The 19,447-nt window shown below is 41.0% G+C and overlaps 1 protein-coding gene across 2 annotated transcripts in view; it reads left to right on the top strand.

The window, feature by feature from the left end:
• CALN1 (calneuron 1) overlaps window positions 1-19,447 on the top strand; it is a 422,585-nt gene that overhangs the window by 373,236 nt on the left and 29,902 nt on the right. Inside the window, exon 5 of one of the 2 annotated variants that reach the window (XM_056556473.1) lies at window positions 8,524-8,680. In XM_056556473.1, the coding sequence (XP_056412448.1) occupies window positions 8,524-8,680 (157 nt within the window). The remainder of the gene's footprint in view (window positions 1-8,523; window positions 8,681-19,447) is intronic. The other variant, XM_056556474.1, reaches the window with a different exon arrangement.

Raw genomic sequence — 19,447 nt, 5'->3', positions numbered from 1 at the left:
CTGACACCCCCAGTCAACAGTCGGTGGGTTCCTCAGACACAATCTTCAGTTGGTATGGCCCGGGAGCAGTCCCTGTCCTCCCATTGCCTCTGTCCTATGCTGTTCCCTCCCCCACAGAAGTATCTTATGCTGTGGGTTCAGCTCTGCTATTTAGTGAAGACAATCTAATAGAGGACAGCCAGCAGCTACTGCCCAGACAAGGAGTAGAGGAGACATCCTCCGCTAGGAGGGCAAGTAGGGATAAGGAGAGTGGCATGGGAGGTGGTGTTGGGAGCGTTCAGGCTCCTGAACCAGACACTGTTGATGAACCTGAGGAGGACATCAGTGACGTGCAGACACAACTCGATAATGATGAAGCCAATTGCACTTGGAAGCTGGGTGCAGAAGGAGCTTCATCATCATCAGGAGAATAGGGTTGCAGGTTGCCCGTGAGGCAGCAGCTGAGCCAGCAAGGCGGTAGCATGGTTGGCAGTCAGCATGGTGGCAGAAGTGGGAAGTCTGAAGCCAAATTTGCCCGGGGTAGACCACCTGCTTTGCAGGGGTTCCTGGAGTCGGCGGCAGTAGCAATCAATCAGTGCGGACTGATGAGGGGAGAATCAGCTACTCCTAGGTGTGGCATTTTTTTTTTTATCAAGCATCCAGAGGATGTTAACCTGGCCACATGCATGATGTGTCGGCAGAAGGTGAAGGGTCCCAATGATGGCACCACGGCCCGGCATCAACATATGCAGCATCACCATAAAGCGGCCTGGGAGAACTGTCGCTCTGATGTGGTGTTCAGCCTGCTGCATATCCCAGTGGCACGACGCTCCCTATTTCAGCCAGCTAAGGCTACACCACAGCAGCCGAAGGGAGCTGTCTGTCATACCCATCTTCTGTCACTCCAGATGCCTTTGCTCCTCCTACTTCAAGTTAGTCACTCTGCTAGCAATTCATCGGCAAAGCCATGTCCAAGAGACAACAGTATGTGCCCACTCATCCAATGACACAGAAGCTGAATGCGATTCTGTCCAGGTTGCTGGTGCTGCAGTCCCTTTCAAGTGGTGGACTCTGCACCTTTCAGAGAACTGATGGCTTGTGCCGAGCCGAGGTGGAGAGTCCTAAGCCATCATTTCTTTGAGAAAAAGGCAGTACCAGCCCTGCACAATTTTGTGGAAGAGAAGGTGGGCCAGTCCTTGAGCCTGTCGGTGTCTACCAAAGTGCACATGTGGAGCTATAACTATGGTCAGGGACAATACATTTCCTTTACGGCCCACTGGGTAAATGTGGTTCCTTCACAGCCACAAAAACAACTTGAACAGGTCATGCCGCTTCCACCTCCAGGTTCTCAGGCTATTAATCCTGTGACAATGTGCAACTCCGCCTCCTCATCCTCCACCGTGTCCTCAGCCTCCACTGCATGGACAAGTCTCTGTGCCCCACCAGCATACCATGTGTGCAGGGCACGCTGTTCTTCACATGGTTTGCCTTAGAGAATGGAGTCACACCAGGGAGGAACTGCTAAAAGTCATTCATCAAGAAATTGAATCATGGCTTACTCCACAATAACTGGAAATGGGAACCATGGTGATTGACAACGGGAAGAACATCTTGTTTGCATTGCAACACGGAAGCCTGAGCCATGCGCCCTGCATGGCACACGTGTTCAATCTGGTTGTCAAGTTGTTCCTGAAGTGTTCCCCATCTGCAAGACATCCTAACAATGGAAAGGAAACTTTGCATGCACTTCAGCCACTCGTACACTGCAAAACACCTTGAGCTGCATGTGTAAGAACGGTATCCCCCAACATAGTCTGATTTGTAATGTTTCCACATGTTGGAATTCCACCCTCCATATATTGGATCGACTATACAAACAGAGAAAAGCCATCACCGATTTCTTGAAGATCCAAGTGGATAGGGGGTCTCCCCTGTGTAACTTCAATTTCAACCAGTGGCAGCTCATACGGGACACCTGCCGTTTGCTCAGGCCCTTTAAGGAAGCTACATTATTAGTAAGTTGCCAGGATTACAGGATGAATGACTACATTCCACAGCTTTATTTACTACAACACGTTTTGGAAACGATGGCTCGTCAGGACATTGGAGACATGGCGCCTACATCACATGGCCACATGAGCCCTGTGGGGGCTGAAAAGGAGGAGGAGGGGAGGGGTAGAGTGGAGCACAGTTTAGGTTTCGTGAAATGGGCGGTTTTTTACTAGTCATCTGACAGGAGAGGAGGAGTAGGAGCAGGAGCAGCTAGAGGAGCTAGAGGGTTATGAGGAAGGCAAGACATAGGACGCAGACACACTGTGGCAGTATGCAGTGGAGAGGGAGGCAGGGAGTCCCTCCGAGTCACTTGCACAAATGGCACGATGCATGCTCACTTGCTTGCATAGTGACCGCCGAATTGGCATTTGGCAGCAGGATGACTTCTGGCTCTCCACCTTATTGGACTCTCGCTACCGGCACAAGTTGGGGGCCTTTTTTACACCAACTGAGAGGGAGGACAAACTGACCTACTACAGAGTTATCCTACATGGTCAGTTGGCTGATGCCTATATGAGCCATCATCCATCCTCTCGCAGCTCTTACTCGTGGGGGCCCTCTGTGCTCACCTTCCACTGCCATGGTTGCTGGGGAGGCGTGGGGTGGCAGGAGCAGTACCAGCTCCATCAGCAGCAGCCTGAGTCTACAGTCGCTGATGAGTAGCTTTCTTCACCCACGTAGTAAAGCAACTCATCAGCAGTAGGTAGACCTGGAGCAGGACATGAACCAGACATACCTTGACATGACCCTGCCAAGAAACTTTAAAGATCTGCTTTACTTCTGGGCAGTCAAACTTGTGGCCGCAACTAGTAGAGTTTGCCCTGGAAAAGCTGTCCTGTCCGGCCAGCAGTGTAGCATCAGAGCAGGTGTTTAGTGCGGCTGGGGCCATAGTAATCCCAAGGAGAACTTGTCTATGCACGCAAAATGTGGAGAGACTGACCTTTGTCAAGATGAATCAGGTATAGATCAGCCAGGATTTCCACCCACCAATGCCAGATGCATCAGAGTAGATTGACCATGGTGCCACACCAACACTTCACAAATATGGATAGTGCTAAACATATTTAAGGTGCTGCTCCCAGTTACAGAAATTCCTCCGCATCAGACCATAAGTAAGTAGTGAGGATATGCATTAGCTAAAACTTAACTTTTCTTAGTATAAAATATATATATATATATATATATATATATATATATATATATAAATATATATATATATATATATATATATATATATACATATATATATATATATATATATATATATATATATACCCCAATTTTTTTTATATCTAAGAAAAGGAAAAGTGTGCAAAAAACACCATGTGCTACCAACACTACCAAGTATTGATGTGATGCAAAGACCACGTATGGTCCATTGTAACAGGTGGAGGTAAAAACTTCCCCTGTTAGGCCCTACTCTCACATTATTAATTTCCTTCTTGGCAAGTGTTACTCACCCTAAAAAGGGAGGCCCCACACAGGAACCTCTCTCTATTTCCACCTACAAACACTGCCATTTACCAGGGTTTTTAAGTGGAAATAGGTAGAGTTTCCTGTGTGGAGCTGCCCTTTTTAGAGTGAGTAACACTTGCTAAGAAGGAAATTAATAGGGCAAGAGTAGGGCCTTAAAGGGGAAGCTTTTACCCCCCACCTGCTAAAATGGACAATATGTTGTTCCCTTCCACCTTTTCAAGGAAAGTGTTACTCGTCTTAAAAAGGGCAGCCCCACACAGAAACCTCTCCCTATTTCTTCCTAAAAACACTGGGAAATGCCAGTGTTTGTAGATCGAAATATGGAGAGCTTCCTGTGTGGGGCCACCCTTTTTAGGGTAACACCTGCCAGGAAGGGAATTAATAGTGTGAGAGTAGGGCCTTACAGGGAAGTTTGTACCCCTATCGGTTACAATGGACCGTGTATTGTTCCCTTCTACCTTTTAGAGGTCTTTGCATCACATCAATAATTTGTGGTGTAGGTGGCACATGTTTTTTGCAAACCTTTCCTTTTGTTAAATAAATATAAAAAATTGGGTACATATAATTTATCCTAAGAATATTATTCAAAGTTAAGTTTTATGTAATGCATATCCTCAATACTTACTTTTGCACAGTAACACTTTACAAAAGAGACCATTTTCTTCTGCCTACCTGCCTCAGGTACCATTCTGATCTTGCAACCCGTCTGATGCCACACATTTGATGCCAAGTTCTCCATTTTTCTCCCAACTTCGTCACTAGGTACTGTTATTTCCACCACTTGCCCTACTCACCGGTAGTGTTGCTCGCGAATATTCGCAATGCGAATTTTATTCGCGAATATCGTATATTTGCGAATATTGTATATTCGCGAATTCGCGAATATTCGCGAATATAGCACTATATATTCGCAATTACGAATATTCGTTATTTATTTTTTTTTTATTAAATTTTTTTTCACAGTACACATCACAGTGATCATCCCTCTCTGCTTCCAGCTTGTGTGGTGTAAAGAAGGCTCTAATACTACTGTGTTAGACTGGAGTGCGAATTTTCGCAGATGCGAAAATTAGCATATGCAAATTTTCGCATATTCTAATTTTCGCATATGCTATTTTTTGTATATGCTAATTTTCCCATATACAAATTTTCGCATATGCGAAAATATGCTGCGACTATTACGAATATGCGAATTTAGCGAATATATGACGAATATTCGTCCATATATTCGCGAAATATTGCGAATTCCAATATGGCCTATGCCGCTCAACACTACTCACCAGGTCACTTTCAGGACTCCTGATGCTGCTGATGCAACCTCCAGGCTGTCTCATACTGCCATCATATGTTCTCCTCATGCTGATGACACCTCCAGGCTGTCTCATTCTGCCACCATATGTTCTCCTCATTCTGATGCCACCTCCAGGCTGTCTCATTCTGCCACCATATTTTCTCCTCATGCTGATGCCAGCTCCAGGCTGTATCATACTGCCACCATATGTTCTCTTCATGCTGATGCCACCTTCTGGCTGTGTCATTCAGCCACCATTTGTTCTCCTCATGCTGATGCCAGCTCCAGGCTGTGTCATCCAGCCACTTTATGTTCTCCTCTTGCTGCCGCCAACTCAAAGCCGGGTCATTCTGCCAGATTATGGGCACTGTCAGATCAAAAAACTTTTATATGTTGTTCCTGATAGAATATTTTTTTAAATATTTACTAAAGAAAAGTGCTCATGAAAATTCCACCTCTAGGGGTCCCCAGACCTACTGGCACTCTAACCAGTTCTGGATCAGGCTTGTCCAAAACTCATGGACAAGCCTGATGCTGCACTAGTCAGGAACACGAAATGACTCATAGACAGAAGAAGAGCAGACAGGGAGATGTGTGAATTGGGAGCTTTGGTGAGGAGTAAGCAGTAAGGCCAGAGATTTCCATTTATTGTCCTGGCATCAACTACAGGAGGTGAGGATACTGCATAAGAGAGCAAGCAGCTTTGTAGTCCTGGTAAATTGTGTCAAGTTGTTATTGCTCACTTATGTATCCCTGCATACTTTATAAATTATTGCTACTTCCTGTATACCAGCTTATCCATCATTTTCTCTGTTTGCTAATAATGTGTAGGTATACCAGCTAATCTATAATTCTACCTCTATGACAGGTAATCCTTCATTCCCGCTCTGTACTAATGTAGCAATCATTGCTCAGAAAACTCAACTTTGGCTTCACTTTATAATGATTCTTGTGCTATTTTACTTTTTCTATCTTCTAGGAGGCATCTCAGTAAACCTGCCTTGGTATCAGCAGTCACATTATCTGTCCAACTACTGTCTTTGCAGTGTCACTATTTAGTCATATCTATGTGCCAGGTTAGATATCTGATTTAACAAAGAGTGTGCCAAATGTGCTTCTCCTCCATCCATTACAGTTTGGGAAGTAAGGCATAATGGTCAAAGCCAGGAACCTCCCATAATGTATGCTTTGAGATGTATAGACTGCAAAGCAAGGACATAGAAAGTTGGTTGCACTGAAGCAAGGTACACAGGTTTATGTCAGTCACACCTGGGCTGTAACATCTGTGACATGATAAGAAATCATTTAGGGAGCTCATGGCTGCTGCTATTTTTATTTGATCAGCATGAAAAGCTATTAGCCTTTGAGAAGGAGGTCACTTAAACAGATGGATGGACTTTCGGTAATTTGATTGGAGCACAGTTGAGAGTGTATCATTTTATGCATATACTTTTTCATTATGGTAATTTTCTCTTGTTCAGTGTTTTGGTTGACATGAAGTAGAATGGGTCAGAAGAAATGAAGTGCCCTAATTAATCATTAGAGATATAGGACTGAGGTAGTAACGTAAAAATTATCCATTTATCCAGGAGAAAACAGATTAATCTTCAGCTTCATTTACTTTCCACAGTAGTGGTGTAAAATAGCAGTATTTGCAGGTGATTTTCAGTATGGTTTTCAGTATAAGAAGATGGACGCTTAGGCTGGATAAGTAATATCTTTGACATAATCTCTTTTCATCGATAAATTCATAATTGGAAAATGCATATGAAAGACACAAAAACATGAATATTCTCTTCAACATTGTCCTATTTTCCCAATAACTTAGCTAAAATGTATTATCTGTTCTTTCCATTATACCTCAAGCAACTAATAACCTTTCCTTTAAAACATTGCTGTAGTTTTTTAAAATCAAAAACTTTTGATATCTTACACAGACATGTCAAAAGTTTTAATCAGTTAGGATCTCAGTGATGAGATGGCCCTTATCTCGGGTTATATCATTGCGCATCACTCCATGGCTGGCTGTACGATCTGACGTGTAGCAGGAGAAGATCTCAATTGTTTGCATATGGAACCTGCTTTCTGCTACATGTCGAATTGGGCAACCATCCACTGAGTTAAGAACATAGGCATGAATGCTTTTTTTTTTTTTTTTATATATAAATGACAGTAATGCTTTTAAGTTGCACTCTGTAATTGAACTTTTTTTTTTTTTTAAATCCTGTCTATGCTAAAGGCATTTAGAAAAAATATAATCTGAACTTACACCCTGCTCCCATCCTCCGGTCCTCTTTCTGGTTGCTGGGGTTGATACATCAGAATGCACCTCAACTTATCACTGGCTGCAAGGATGTCCCACCTCAGCTGGGGATTAGCTGAGTGACACATGCAGCCGTGGTCCCAGTCTTCTTCCTGGTGTCAGAGCCTCATATATCACACTTGTCGCTCAGCCAATCACCGACGGTGCATTACTGCAGCCAGTGATAAGCTGAGCTGCAGTTTCACATGTTAACCCCTGGCAACCAGGAAGATGACTGCACTGTAGGACACCAGGATAACAAAGGCACTGTAGAAGTCGCTTTTTTATGCCAGCAGACTGGGCAGTATTTAAAAAAAGTTAAATCCCGGAGTACTCCTTTGAGCTATTGGGCAAATTACAGGATTTCAAAGAGGGTTTTTGTTTTTTTTTTAGCATTTATTGGTGGCCTTACTTGCTCGGGAAAGTTCAGAAAGGGAGACCCTTAGAGAGATCAATAAATAATCAAAAATTTAATATATCAATATTACCACCACAGTACAATATATTTCTTTTTTCTTCTCCATCTTATCTAGACTGCTATGCAGGTTTCTTTAAGGTGGCTCTAAGGTATCTTTGGCTTCTCGCTTTTCCAGCATCCTTCCAACCCAATCCTCACCCTTTACATAAAATTTCTATTCTGTTTCTGCTGCTGCCTCCTATGCTATATACTCTTGACAAACACTATTGGCTCTTTTCTTTTTGTCTCACACACTAATAATACTCCCTTGGTGCCATCAACACAATACCACTAGCCTACTTTATATTTATACAAGTAATAATCCCTCAACACAGCTACATTACCATAGTGCTCCATACACATCTTGAGTTCCCCCTTAATTCCCTACACAAACATAAAGTTCCGCCTTTGTTCCCCACACATAGCTAATATGCCTCTTAGTGCCTAAGTGGTCCATGATGAGTGCCAAACATGATGAGTGCAGTGACTTGTGGCCTGAATAGTTAGCAGCATGGTGTGGGCAGGCAGAATTCCTACACTGGCTCCTTTCTGCTTGTGTTGAGAGTGTATGATATTTCTGTTAGGGAGAAGGGCCAATGACATCAAGCTTCAGTATAGTGTTTAACTGCTTTTGTGTTCTGAGGATATGGGCACACTTAAAAAGGGCACAAGAGTGGAGTTTGAACTGTGTAACTGCCTCCTGTCTGTTATTGGGGGGTTAATCTTTTGACTGTACCATACATTTTAGTCTCCATTCTACAAGACCAACAGGTCAGCTATTGTTTATATACAGTATGCATATAAACATAGTAGGACAGCATTAAGATGTTGACCGAGTAGTTGACTTCTGGGTATTTGGTAAACCATCGCAAAAAGTGTAAATACAACAGAAATATACCAATCATTATATTGATGTACAGTATGTTATCATTCTGCTAACTTGGTTGTTTTCCTATCTTTCTGCAGTTTGACATGCAAAGGATAACACTGGAGGAATTAAAGCACATTCTTTATCACGCATTTCGTGATCATTTAACAATGAAGGACATTGAAAACATAATCATAAATGAAGAGGAAAGTTTGAATGAAAATTCTGGAAACTGTCAAACAGAGTTTGAAGGTGGTAAGAATTGTTATTACAAAATCTTTTTAACAGCTGAACTTGATCAATACATACTGTAATAACTTTGGTGTCCACAAAAAGCAGACATATATACCAGCTGTTGCATGTATATCGTATACAGCCCTAGGTAAAGCTGGTACGGCTTGGGCCTTGGGTGCTGGAGCTAGTGCAGGGAATGGAATTTTTACCTTGGCTAAAGAGAAGTCTAGATACTGCTCTGAGCAGACTGACATTAATAATTTACTGGTGAAGATTAATAAAGAGATTTTCTGCTAATATCTTCATGCTGTGACTTCATAATGGTGACCACAAAAAACTGAAGGAAAATACGAGCTTAGCATGAATTGTACCACTGATATTAAAATCTGCATTATGCTTCTGCAACATCTACGACATGAAGTTTCTATGGCATCTACGACATTATGTTTCTATGACATGATAAATATCAGCAGGACACCTATTAAATAAAGAGAGCATATTAGAAGTGGCAGACACATTCAGATTGCAGATTGTTATATGCCAGCCCTAGTTGACCGAACAGAAAACTTTAAAGTGTACATGAGGAGTAACACTATTTCTGGCAATTATATAACTTGTATATGACATTATATATCCTGCTCCGCAGGATTTATCTCTAATTTTCAGTTCTTCTAGAGCCGGTGGGCAGAGATTAACTCCTATGCTATTTTTCATACACTGCGCACACACACACACAGAGACACACAAGAGGAGACACAGCAATTCTATGTCACTGTACACAGCCTAAACAGCAGCATGGAATGCATGAAGGAGCAACAGTGAGCCTTCTAAACTGTATATAAAGCCCTAGGGTGAGATCTCTAACTTACAGAGTTGTCTTTTTGCTGTCTCTCTCTCTCTGTCTTTTAGCAGCTTCTGTGTATTCACAGGAACTCCTCTTTCCATTAACCTTCTTTCCCCTTCATAGACTTTTATTACTTGTAATAATGGTCCAATTATGAAAGAACATAGCAGCTATCAAAATATTTTCTGTGAAGACCCTTGCTTGGACAATAGGTGGCCTAAAGTGGTATCCCCATCTCATGAAGTAATGCACAAGGCTAGAATATACCATTATGCCATTACCTAAGATCAGTTGGTACAGTATCCTATAGGTTAGACCCCCAACAATTAAAGAGAAAGAAGGTACCACAACACTGAATTAGGTGAATGGGCCAGCTGCAGTTAATGTACCTTCAGTTTTTGAGCCAAAGCCAGAGGTGGATCCATGAAGAAGGAGAAGTATAAGTAATTCCTTTATATTTTCCATCCCATTCCTACACTTTTCTCAAAAACTGCAGTGTGGAAAAAAGTGGAATGGAAATACTCCTTTAAGGCTCACACCATGACTAGAAGATAATTTTGAGGCTGCCTTTCATAAAGACTTTTTACTGCACTATTAGTATGAAGCACTTATAGTTGTATTGTTGAACTCATTGATGGACCCTTTGACACCTATTAGCTAAAATTCCCGCTATGAGAATGAACAAGGTTATGCTCTCAGTTGTACACCCTTCATGTCAGACAAGTCAACTAATATCAATATTTAGTTCCAATATCTAAAAATAGCTGCTGCTCAAGGACATGATGTTGCTCGGCTTAATATTTTCCCTTGACAGCTGTAAAACCTTCTATTCTGTAGAGTGGCCCTCACTTTCATTACTTTCATACATAGATGTGATACCTTTACTTAAAGCACGCAAGCCTCTATAATTTTTTAATGGAAAATGTTTTGAACATCCAGGGCTCTTTGTAGAGCTGCCCCCCCCCCCCCCCAGCTTAAAGAATCTAAGGAGAAGTGTCTCGGCAAAAGAGAGGACCAAAAACCCAATGGTCACCCTGGCTCAGTTCCTGTGTGCAGATGGGAGAAACTTCCAGGAGGTCAACCACCACTGCAGAACTCAGCCAATCTGGACTTTATGGCATAGCGGCAAACCAGAGTTAGCAAATAAACACCCAAAGAACTCTGACTGTGAGAAATAAGATTCCCTGGTCTGATTAAATTCTGTGGGTCATGTTTGTAGGAAACCAAGCACTGCTCATCACCTGTCCAGTATCATCCCTAAAATGAAGCATGGGGGTGACATCATTATGCTGTTGGTGTGTTTTTTAATGGTTGGGACAGGGAGATCGCCAGGATTGAGTAAAAGCTGAATTGAGCAAATTACAGAGATATTTGTAATAAAAATATGATTTAGAGTGCTCTGGACCTCAGACTGGTCTGAAGGTTCACCTTTCAAAAAGACAATGGCCCAGATTTATCAAACTGTATGAGAGAAAAAATAGAGTAATTTTCCCACAGCAACCAATCACAGCTCAGCTAACAAGCTTTGGTAAAGTGAAAGCTGAGCTGTGATTGGTTGCTGAGGGAAAATCAATCTATTTTATCTCACACACAGTTTGATAAATCTGGGACAATGACCCTAAGCACAAAGCCAAGACAACGCAGAAGCGGCTTAGGGACAACTCTGTGAATGTCCTTGAGGGTCCCAGCCAGAGCCCTTACTTACAATCAAACTTCTGTGGAGAGTCCTGAAAAATAACCACTGCTATTCCTCATTTCAATCTGACAGGTTTTGAGATGATCTGCAAAAAAAGCAGAAAATATCGAAATCGAGGCGTGCAAACCATGTGACATCATACTTAAGAAGACAGAAGTCTGTAATCACTTCCAACGGGGCTTTAACTTAAAACGGTTATCCAAGAATCAAAAAACAGGGATAATTTCTTTCAAAGACCACTCCCTGTCTGTCTCCAGGTTGTGTGTGGTTCTGCAGCTCAGTTCCATTAAAGTGAATGGAGCCAAGTTGTAATACCACACCCAAAGTGGAGACATACAGGGAGTGGTCTTTGAAAGAAATTAGGCTTGGTTTTGATTCCTGGATAACCCCTTTAATTACAGAATTAATGGTGTGAATACTTATGTCATGAAAACATTTTAGTTTTTCCTTTTCCTTTAGAACAAAGTATCTAGGAGTCATTGACTATGACTAAAGACATACTGTCCGAAATGCATCAGTCACTTTTTATGGATCTTTTGTACTGAGTTTATGTATGCTTCAACAAAAAATTTTTGATACTTTTGGACTGTAAACTCGTAAGCAGGATCTTCTTTGGCTTTTTGGATTCTTGTGTGGTAGCTTGGGGGTGTAAGGTGTAGGTGGTGTAGCTGTGCAGTGATGAAAGGGTGTTGGATTAACCCTTAACTGTTGTGACGCCAGGGTGCAGGTTCTTCCTCAGTATATATATATATATATATATATATCCTACCGCCACCTGTCCCAGAAATGATAGGGAGGAATAAAGGATTGTCCACAACCGGAGGTTTAGTAAACTGTAGATAACTTTACTGCAGCTTTTATGCAGGTTGGTTCCTCACAGTTGGTTGGGACCTTGTAGTATATCAGCTCTGAGTCTGGAATTACGCTGTTCTGCTGGATTTAGGGGATTTGTTTAGGTCCAGCAGTCATGTAGGATTAACGGGATTTAGGTTTGATAAACTCACGATTAGTAAGTTGCAGCAGTGATAGGCTTCAGGCCTAGTTCTGTCTTTAGATTTGTGCTGAGCTCCGCTCGCTGTCATATCCCGGGGAAAAGAGAGCGAGAGATTGGTTACAGCGCCCCTATATGGAGAGGGGCAGGCTTAGAGCTTATTGGTTCGCACCAGTTGTCAGTCCTTTCACAAAGCATTATGGTACATCATGTGACCACATCACGTGCCCTGGAAGGTCCTTAACCTTAACTTAACCTTAGACTTAGTGATCATGTGACCTAAGGTCCTGGAAGTACTATACACATTATAAAATATATACAATTTATACACATCAAACATAGTAAAATTAAAGAAGGAATAGGTGATAAGGGGTTATCCCACCAGGAGGATCCTACCGGTACACAGGAACTCTGACTTTGGGGACTTAGCACACAATGTACGGTACAAGGTATGGTACCAGGACACCACACTTGTGTGCTGTGCTCCGGCTTCCTGAGCTCCGAGGCGGGGGTTCATTATAACAGATAAAGATGTGTTGAGCTGAAGAGGTGCCTTTCTTGTCTATGATGGTGTGTTCCCAGGCAATGCACAATGGCAAGGGCAACAGCAGGTTAGCGCAGTGCAAACCTGAGATATTAAGTCAGTTGCTCCTGACATTTTGCAATAGCGCAAGGGTGATGTCAATGGAAAAGTTGTATAATTTTGTAGAGACAGTAATGACAGTATTTTATCTTCCCAGTGCTCTTGTAGAAAGAACAACAATCTTTAGAATTTGTTAACAGGAGACAGCACCATAAATGATATAAGCCATACAATGTTTAAAGTAAAACAAAAAGTTTAGATTTTCCCCCCCTATCCAACAGTTATTTACAGTAGTATGTGATACTATTCTAGTAGTAAATGGCTAAATGGTCAGTTTACACAAAAGAAATAAATTAATTAATTTACATTTTGAAATTTTTATTTTATTTTGAGGAATACATTATATATTTATTGTAATCGCACATGATTGTTTTGTTATCTTTAATATATATATATATATATATATATATATATATATATATATATGTTGCGTGGTGGAAGGAGCCAGCACTGTGTACGGACTCTAGGTCCTGAGGGTGCTCTGCTTCTCAGGACAAGACTCAATGTCCCATGAAAATGCAGTACCAAGGAAGAAGCGGCACTCCAATGTAGCATGTAAAAAAGTGGTTTATTCACCCATCCAGTCACAAGTGCTACGTTTCGGTCTACTCAATGAGACCTTTCTCAAGCCAGTGTAACAGCTTACATCACTTCCTTTTATATAAAAGGAATATATAAAATAATCTAAATGATTTTTAATATATTTGTAAGCTTGATAATTACCGTAAATAAAATGTTGTAATTGCAGTGATGCCCTTTTTAGACCAGACATATATATATATATATATATATATATATATATATATATATATGAAGTTGTAGGGTTTATAAAAGTTATACGGAATGCACAGGAACTGAACATTGCAGCTGGTATGCTACTGAACACATTCCTCTAAATTATAAATTCCCATTAGAGCCAAGATGAGAACTCAAATGTAAATAGTGTCCTTCTGGAACTCTAAGTGTTATACAATGTTAGCAATTCATTGTCCATCTGTAACTAAATTGATTTTGGAAGGAAATGTGACATTCTGTTCAATCAGACCTGCCCCAAAATATGGCTCAAAAGCACATCTTTGTTCAATGATTTATATACACATATTAACAAATATGCAAATCTGCCCTGATATACTCCTTCTTTGCAAGGAAAGTTAATGATTTTTAACCACCAAAACATAGCAACTTAAATTATCTTTATTGTAGCAAAATAATCTAGATCCTCTTTCCTTTTTTTTTTTTTTTAGCAGAAAAAAACGTCTAGAATTTCCACATATTAATGCAAAAATTGCATTATGATTATTTAATTTTTTTTTTGTAGAGATAATGTTCTGTTCATTCAGAGAGGTCTGAGCTAAGGGGCAGTAAAGGTAATAGATGAATTTAATAATTTATTTCATAAAAATGTTTTATTAAAATGTTTTATTATTTATTTTCCTTACAAGAGATAACTGCCAGTAGGTTTTAAAACCAAATCAGTAGTTATATAGTAGATTATCTGCCATATAATTACTGAATAGGGTCTCCACATAGGAGACTATTACATGCAATCTTTCTGTTGCGTATACTGGACAATGCTGTGCATGTGACCAGTACACATGGATGCAATTTTTTTAATTAAAATAAATATGAAAATATACTGGGGTGGACATAGCCCAAATGCATAATAGGTTGCACCCACTGGAAAAGTTAATGGGTCAAAGAAATCTATCAATGTTAGATTTCTTCATCATGCAAAATCTTATATCCATCATAATAAATGCTTTTGCAAATGTAATATTAAAATAACAGTGAAATATTTGCCCTCTCATAGTGAGGACATGCTGGGGGTTGTAGTCTTGCAACAGCTAATGTGGAATGGTAGATTTGGGTGTGGGCAGGTGGTAGATGTGTGGAAGAAAGGCTGTGCAGCTTGGGGAACCCTTCCCGAGGTGAGAGAGTGATCGGGTAGCAGGGATGGAGTTTATTATGATGGATGTGCAAAAGAAAACTGAAAACTGTATTTTTCTACATTTATTATTTACAAAGCCAAAAAAAAAAAAGTCTATAAGATTTTGCATGATGAAGAAAACTTATATTAATAGATCAACTGGCTCCAGAAAGGTAAACAGATTTGCAAATTACTTCTATTAAAAAATCTTAATCCTTTCAATACTTATGAGCTTCTGAAGTTAAGGTTGTTCTTTTCTGTCTAAGTGCTCTCTGATGACACGTGAACCACCCAGTTTAGAAGCAAATCACCATATCAAACCTCTTCTAAACTGGGCAGTTCCCGAGACATGTGTCATCAAAAAGCACTTAGACAGAAAAGAACAACCTTAACTTCAGAAGCTCGTAAGTACTAAAATGATTAATATTTTTTAATAGAAGTAATTTACAAATCTGTTTAACTTTCTGGAGCCAGTTGATATATAAAAAAAAGTTTTTTCCTGGATAGCCCCTTTAACTAAGCTTGAAGCTTCAGGGATCTTCTTGTATAGTTTTCCCACATAGTTTGCACACCTTGATTGATATAAATAGTTCCATATTGGGACTTAAAAAAATGCAAAATAAATAGTAATAAAAGTTTCTTTAATCCCTTAAGGACCCAACCCATTTTCACCTTAAGGACCCGAGCATTTTTTGCACATCTGACCACTGTCATTTTAACCCCTTAACGACGCAGGACATATATTTACGTCCTGCGCCGGCTCCCACGATATGAAGCGGGATCGCGCCGCGATCCCGCATCATATCGCGTCGGTCCCAGCGCTCATCAACGGCCGGGACCCGCGGCTAATACCACACATTGCCGATCGCGGCGATGTGCGGTATTAACCCTTTAGAAGCGGCGGTCAAAGCTGACCGCCGCTTCTAATGTGAAAGTGAAAGTGACCCGGCTGCTCAGTCGGGCTGTTCGGGACCGCCGCGGTGAAATCGCGGCGGCCCCAACAGCTTACAGGACACTGGGAGAGCCCTTACCTGCCTCCTCGGTGTCCGATCGGCGAATGACTGCTCCGTGCCTGAGAGCAGGAGCAGTCAAGCGCCGATAACACTGATCACAGGCGTGTTAATACACGCCAGTGATCTGTGCAAGAGATCAGTGTGTGCAGTGTTATAGGTCCCTATGGGAGCTATAACACCGCAAAAAAAAGTAAAACAAAAGTGTTAATAAAGGTCATTTAACTCCTTCCCTAATAAAAGTTTGAATCACCCCCCTTTTCCCATAAAAAAAATAAAACAGTGTAAAAATAAATCAAAATAAACATATGTGGTATCGCCGCGTGCGTAAATATCCGAACTATAAAAATATATCATTAATTAAACCACACGGTCAATGGCGTACACGCAAAAAAATTCCAAAGTAAAAAAAAGCGCATTTTTGGTCACTTTTTATACCATTAAAAAATGAATAAAAAGTGATCAAAAAGTCCGATCAAAAATCATACCGATAAAAACTTCAGATCACGGTGCAAAAAATGAGTCCTCATACCGCCCTGTACGTGGAAAAATAAAAAAGTTATAGGGGTCAGAAGATGACATTTTTAAACGTATAAATTTTCCTGCATGTAGTTATGATTTTTTCCAGAAGTGCGACAAAATCAAACCTATATAAGTAGGGTATCATTTTAACCGTATGGACCTACAGAATAATGATAAGGTGTAATTTTTACCGAAATATGCACTGCGTAGAAACGGAAGCCCCCAAAATTACAAAATGGCATTTTTTCTTCAATTTTGTCGCACAACGATTTTTTTTCCGTTTCGCCATGCATTTTTGGGTAAAATGACTAATGTGACTGCAAAGTAGAATTGGCGACGCAAAAAATAAGCCATAATATGGATTTTTAGGTGGATAATTGAAAGGGTTATGATTTTTAAAAGGTAAGGAGGAAAAAACGAAAGTGCAAAAACTAAAAAAAAAAACCTGAGTCCTTAAGGGGTTAAACATTAATAACTCTGGGATGCTTTTACTTTTCATTCTGATTCCGAGACAGTTTTTTCTTGGCATATTCTATTTTATATTAGAGGTACATTTTTGCATAATTTCTTGGTGAAAAATTCCCAAAATTTTGAAAATGTAGATTTTTTTTTTTACTTTGAAATACTCTGCTTATAAGGAAAATAGACATCCCAAATAAATGATATATGGATTTACATATACATTATGTTTACTTTATGCTTGCAACATAAAGTTGACATGTTTTTACTTTTAGAAAACATCATAGAGCTTCAAGTTCAGCTGCAATTTTCCGATTTTTCTAAAAATTTTCAAAATCAGAATTTTTCGGTTTTTGGGGGGCATGTCACATGACATACTATTTTGGAAACTACACCCCTCAAGGAATGTAACAAGGGGTTCAGTGAGCCTTAACTCCCCACAGGTGTTTGAAGTTGGATGTGTAAATTATTATTTTTTTCACTAAAATGCTGGTTGACCCCCAAATTTTACATTTTTACAAGGGGTAATAGGAGAAAATGCCCCCCAAAATTTGTAACCCCATCTCTTCTGAGTGTGGAAATACCCCATGTGTGGATGTCAAGTGTACTGTGGGCGCACTACAATGCTCAGGAGAGTAGGAGTCACATTTGGCTTTTGGAAAGCAAATTTTACTGAAAGGTTGTGTGGGGGGGGGGCATGTCACATTTAAGAAGCCCTTATGGTGCCAGAACAGCAAACAAACCCCCACATGGCATACTATTTTGGAAACTGCATCCCTCAAGGCATGTAACAAGGGGTACAGTGAGCCTGAACATCCCACACGTGTTTGACAACTTTTTACTAAAGTTGGATGTGTAAATTATTTTTTTCTCACTAAAATGCTGTCTTCCCCCAAATTTTACATTTTTACAAGGGGGTAATAGGGGAAAATGCCCCCCAAAATTGTAACCCCATCTCTTCTGAGTATGGAAATTCCCCATGTGTGGATGTCAAGTGCATTGCGGGCGCACTACAATGCTCAGAAGAGGAGCCACATTTGCAAATTTTGCTGAAATGGGGGGGGATGCATGTCCCATTTAGGAAGCCCCTATGGTGCCAGGCCGGCAAAAAAAGAACACATGGCATACTAATTTTGAAAGGATACCCCTTAAGGAATGTAACAAGCAGTAGAGTGAGCCTTAACACTCCACAGGTGTTTGATAAATGTTCATTAAATTGGGATGTGAAAAGGAAATTGTATTATTTTTTACACTAAAATTCTGGGGTTACTCCAAGTATTTCATTTTTACAAGTGGTAACAGGAGAAAATGTCACCGTAAATTTGTAAATACATTTCTTTGGCGTAAGGACATACCTCATATTGGGATGTTAACAGCTCTGTGGGTGCACACCAGGTCTCGGAAGAGTAGGAGCACAGTCAGGGGCCTTGAGCATTTACATGAAGCAAGAACAGCGGGACCCCCCCTCAAGGAGCGTTACATGGGGTACACTAAGTTACTAAAGTGGGGTACAGTGGGCCGTAAAATGAAAAAATAGGTTATGATCCCAGAATGATGGGATAGCCAAAACTAAAACATATGCCCACCCCAAACCCCATGCTCTGAATCATCATTCTGGGAATGTGATGTGTGTGGCCATTCCCAACCTGTTGCCTCAAATGCGCACCCCGCTCAGGTGGAGAGAGAGCGCTGCACATTTGAGGTAACATAAAAAAGTCCCCAATGATAGTGACTCAGTGACCCATGACCCATTTTTGGAAAAAATACCCCCCAGAGTTTTTTTTTATATGAAATATTTTTTGGGGGTAATTTAGTGGTCTATGGGGTTAAAATTTGGAATGTACTCTGGTCTTGGTACATTGGGGTCAAATTATGGGAAATTAAAATGAATTGGGAAAATGTAGTACTGCATGGAAGTGTGATACTCCCTGAAGCAGTTTTTAATGCAGAGGCCCAGATGATCGGAACAAGAGTAACATTGAGTGGTGGTGTCCTTCGGCACCCCCCTCTTGTGACACACTCTGCATTTTTTCTGGGATCGTCCCTTCTTTCCTGTGTGGGAGATTTCACCTTTAAAGTACTGGCCTGGGACGATCCTGGCACCTTGGGAACTCTGGCCTGCTCTTTCCCGGTCGCCAAAGATCAGGGCCTTTAACTGCTCTTGGAACTGGAGGAATGTCCCTGTGTTGCCAGCGTACTGGAACGTTACAAAAGAATTGTACATGGCAACCTGTACCAAGTAGACCGCAACTTTATTGTACCATACCCATGTTTTTTTCGCATGGCAATGTATGGCTTGAGGACTTGATCTTAGAGATCAACTCCCCCCATATACTGATTGCAGTCCAGAATACAATCAGGCTTGGGGACCGTTGTTGTGGTACCTCGCACAGGGACAAGTGAGCTGCCGTTACCCTGAATTGTGGTCAGCATAAGGACATTTCTCTTATCCTTCTACCTGACCAGCAACAGGGTTTCATGGGAAAGGGCACGGGACTCACCCTTGGGCATAGATGTCTGGATCAAATTTAGAGGGAGGCCTCTCTGGTTCTTCCACACGGTCCCACAAGCAGACTTGGATCTGGTGGCAAGGGATGTGAACAGAGGGATGCTGGTAGAAAAGTTGTCAACGTACATGTGGTAACCCTTATCCAGCAATGGGGCACAATGTCCCAAAAAAGTTTCCCGCTAACACC

This window comes from Hyla sarda, chromosome 2 (genome assembly GCF_029499605.1).
Source record: "Hyla sarda isolate aHylSar1 chromosome 2, aHylSar1.hap1, whole genome shotgun sequence".
Taxonomy (NCBI): Eukaryota; Metazoa; Chordata; class Amphibia; order Anura; family Hylidae; genus Hyla; species Hyla sarda.
This window is presented reverse-complemented; position numbering and strand designations above follow the sequence as displayed.